The sequence below is a fragment of the Apaloderma vittatum genome, unplaced genomic scaffold (assembly GCF_000703405.1).
Source record: "Apaloderma vittatum isolate BGI_N311 unplaced genomic scaffold, ASM70340v1 scaffold33456, whole genome shotgun sequence".
NCBI classification, from domain to species: Eukaryota; Metazoa; Chordata; class Aves; order Trogoniformes; family Trogonidae; genus Apaloderma; species Apaloderma vittatum.
Window position 1 is genome coordinate 934 of NW_009723934.1, and position 3,681 is coordinate 4,614.

At 42.7% G+C, this 3,681-nt stretch overlaps 1 protein-coding gene across 1 annotated transcript in view; it reads left to right on the forward strand.

Moving 5' to 3' along the window:
* Positions 1 to 1,630, forward strand: part of GEMIN6 (gem (nuclear organelle) associated protein 6) — a 2,136-nt gene extending 506 nt beyond the window's left edge. The window contains exon 2 of the mRNA XM_009872301.1: positions 1,255 to 1,630. Coding sequence (XP_009870603.1) covers positions 1,255 to 1,630 — 376 coding nt within the window. The remainder of the gene's footprint in view (positions 1 to 1,254) is intronic.
* Positions 1,631 to 3,681: the final 2,051 nt, after the last annotated feature.

Genomic DNA, 3,681 nt, shown 5'->3' on the forward strand with positions numbered 1-3,681 from the left:
AATGTTTTTAATGCTTCAGGTGTTGAAATCCTTATCCTCTCTTCAGAGTTCTCACATAAATGACCTGCTTTCCCCTCTGGCCAGTGACCCATGAGGTGTGGCTGCTTGTGGAGCAAGGTCATTCACAGAAAGTGGGTCTCTAGTATCTCAAGTGAGTACCTCAAAAACAGGGTTTGAAAGGCAGAACACACCAGGGAAAAAATTGGCTTTTTGCTGCCAGAGCTTTTTCATAGCTTTCTGATTGTGAGCTTGTCCCATATAAGCACTAGGCAGAGGCTAGAAACTAAAGCATCCAGCTTTCATATATTTCAGAGAATTGATTTTTGCTTCAACTCTAGAGTAGCTCTGATTCGCTAATTTTCTTTTGGAGTTGGTTATCATTTTGACAGGGAAGCTGCATGCAGATGAGTGATTCTGGGCATGGCCCAGGCTAAAATCAAGGCATATTTCATTGCATATTTCCCAGCAATCGTAATTTCCACTAATGGTGGCAACAAAGTGCTTGCATCAAATTCTGCCATTTTTCTTTCCACAAGAGGAAGAGAGTGATTTTGGATCCTCTTTGTTGATATATGGGAAACAGGTCCTAGATATATAATAAGCTGCCTTCCTACCCGTATTTTAGGACGTCTGGGATATAAGTGCCTTTGGGAAAAGACTAGGCTGCTAGAACGTGAGCCTGAACGGGCTATGGTGTGTTCCCATTGTAATACTCAAGCTACAGCTTTCAGTTAAGAAAGTAGCAACACTCATATAAAAAAAATACTCTTTTTGTAACGATCAATAAGTTAATACAAATAATTTGTCATTCATTAAAAGGTTCTGATGTTGTTACCTGCTACCATTGCCTTCAGCATTTGAAGTGCTGAGTGTATGAAGGTATAATTGGTTTTGAATGTTGGAAGGCTTAAGGTACTTCAGCAAGGCTGGGAAAGTGGCACAAAAATATTTAGATTCCCAGCCCAGATTTTAATGTACACTTTCATTTTTTAAAATAACATTCTGCTTGATAGTGTCTAGAGTAGTTTCAAATTCAAGGCCAGAAGTTACCTGTAAAGCCCCAAATTTTCAGTATTTGAATTCAAGGGTATAGCAGCATGCTTTTCCAAAAAAAAAAAAAAGCTGGGTACCTGATACTGCCTTAATACCCGAGTTACGGTGATGGTAATGAGCACTCACCTCCAAGAATCTTTGCCTATGTTCCTCAGTTTTTAGCTAAGTACAGTGACTCATACATTTTTCTTTCCTTGGCAGTATTGTCCTTGCAACATTCCTGGAGAATGAAAAAGTGTCCATATCAGTTGTCTTGGGCCATGCTGTCCATGAGGTCAAAATACTGAAAGAAGGGGATGATGAAATGAAGCAACGGCTGTCTTGTATATTTTCGCCTGAAGAAAGCAAAGCCTACATCCCAGAGGAACTTGAAAAGAGGAAGAACAACTTGAAGACTTGGCTAGAAACAAACCACATCCCTGTAACGGAGCAAGGTGAATCAGGAAGAACGCTGTGTGTCGCGGGGGTATTAACTATTGACCCACCATATGGCCCAGAAGAGTGCAGCAGCTCCAATGAGATTATTCTGTCTCGGGTTCAAGGCTTGATACAGGGCTATCTTGAAAAACAACAATGATGCCTGCTGTTCAAAGCAGTTGTATTTAGGAATGGGTTTACCTGCCCTGTTTTAGGAACTGCCCTGGGTATCAATACTTGTTATTTGCAAAAATGCTGGGTTTAGTTACTTTTGTTTGATTTTTGAATGTTAAGAAAGGGATAAAACAAGCAGTATAAACTCAGCACCGAGCATTTCTTGTGCACTATTTTTTATTAAAAGGAAGCCATTGGATGATGACGTATCAAACTTATGTGTTAGTTTACTATGTTGGTATTAATTAGATGTATAGGCGTGTTTGTTTGAACTCCTTACCAAAATATAATTTTTTTTTTTCAGAAGGAGAATTGTGACACTTCGACTTCCCAAACCAGATAAAAAAGTTGTTCAGAAAGCTGCTTTGTTACAACTGTTTTCATGTTTTGTGAACATGGATTATAGTGTAGGTCCAATTTTGTAAAATAATTAGGGAATGTTACCAGGCAAATAGCAGGTTTTAAAAACATTTCCTATCTAGTTATTTAAAGCAGCAGTGGCTGGACAACCTTTATTCTTTAGAATTTCTTGCAATTAAGTAAGTTTGTGTTTCTTAATGCTTTGTTTCTAGTTTATGGCAACACACAATGCAAGAACCATTACTTGTTTATTTCTGACATTAATCCAGTCAGGAGCCTTTAGAGACCTTTATGTCTTAGAGTACTACTTTGTTCTTATTATGAGGTAGCACCAAAACACGTTAGTGTGCTCAAATCCATTTGAAAATTCTGTCTAACACTTGTTAATCAAAGGCCCTCCTCATTCCTTTTTTGAGATTTTTTAAAAAATACTTTGGATGAGTCTGCTTCGTGCTGAGTTTTCTTAAAAATTGTGTACTGCACACCTGCTGTATGTGTCTCCCTTGAAAATGTTGGTGGATGCCAATGTATGAATGCTTCAGCTGCCTGTCTGCACGAGGGGGCTGACCAGAGCCTAAAATCTGGGGCACCCATGGTGAGTTGGAATGTAGGTGGCATGAGAACCAACAGCAGGTCAAACTCTGCTCAGGAGGTTTAAGAACAGCTCCAGAATGCCTTTGTTAAAGGGAAGGTAATGCCTCCCACCTCCTCAGCAGGGAATAAGGAGCCCGGCAGGCTTCTTCACCATTAGGCTCAGCAGGGCCAGAAGCTGAGCTACTGACCTCACATGAGCGGCCATGACTGGAACAAGCGGTTCCTTCTCCTCTGCTGCCTCTCTGCACCACAATGCCTTCCTCACGTCATGCAAGGGAGCACTGCGGTGGGGCTGCTGGAGGGCAGCTGTAGCAGGAAGAGCCTCACTAACAACTTGAGCCCCAGGGGAGGCACATGGCTATAGCCACAATGGATGTGAGGCCTGCACAGCAGCCATAACCAGCTTCCCTAGTGGGAGCCACCCTGCAGCTGGGTCAGAGCAATCCCAAGCACAAATACAGGCTGGATGATGAGTGAATTGAGAGCAGCCCTGCAGAGAAGGACCCGGGGATGTTGGTGGATGAAAAATTGAGCATGAGCCAGCAATAATGCTGTGAAAAGCCATAAATCAAGACTCTATGGTAGTCATGGTGACTATTAAGCAGACATTCTTTACTGCAGCGCTGGACGCACAGGAGATCCCTTGAGCCGTAGAGAGTCAGATGCATAGCTTATATGCAGCTTATACATATGTATTCATGATATTTCTGAGAAATTACTAATATGATCGTTTTATGAGAACTCTGTCATAGGTTACCACCCACTCCCACATGCCCAGGTCATCAGGGCTCTCTGGTGGTCGTTTACTCGCATCACGATAGCGTTCACTGGAGTGTCCTTTTGGTGAACTTTAATCAATTACCTCCCCATCCACCCCCAAGGCTGGGCCAGGCCGGTTCTGCATTACTTCAGTGGCACTGGGAGTCCTGGGGCATCCTGCCCTTAGAGATAAGCTCTCCTTACAGAAGCCTGTTGTTTAGCACACATTCCTCTCCTACATGTCAGCTAAGAACTACAGTCCTAGCTAAACCCGCTGCTTCGAACCCCTCCGAACGCAGAGGACGCCGGCTCCAAGGCACAGCC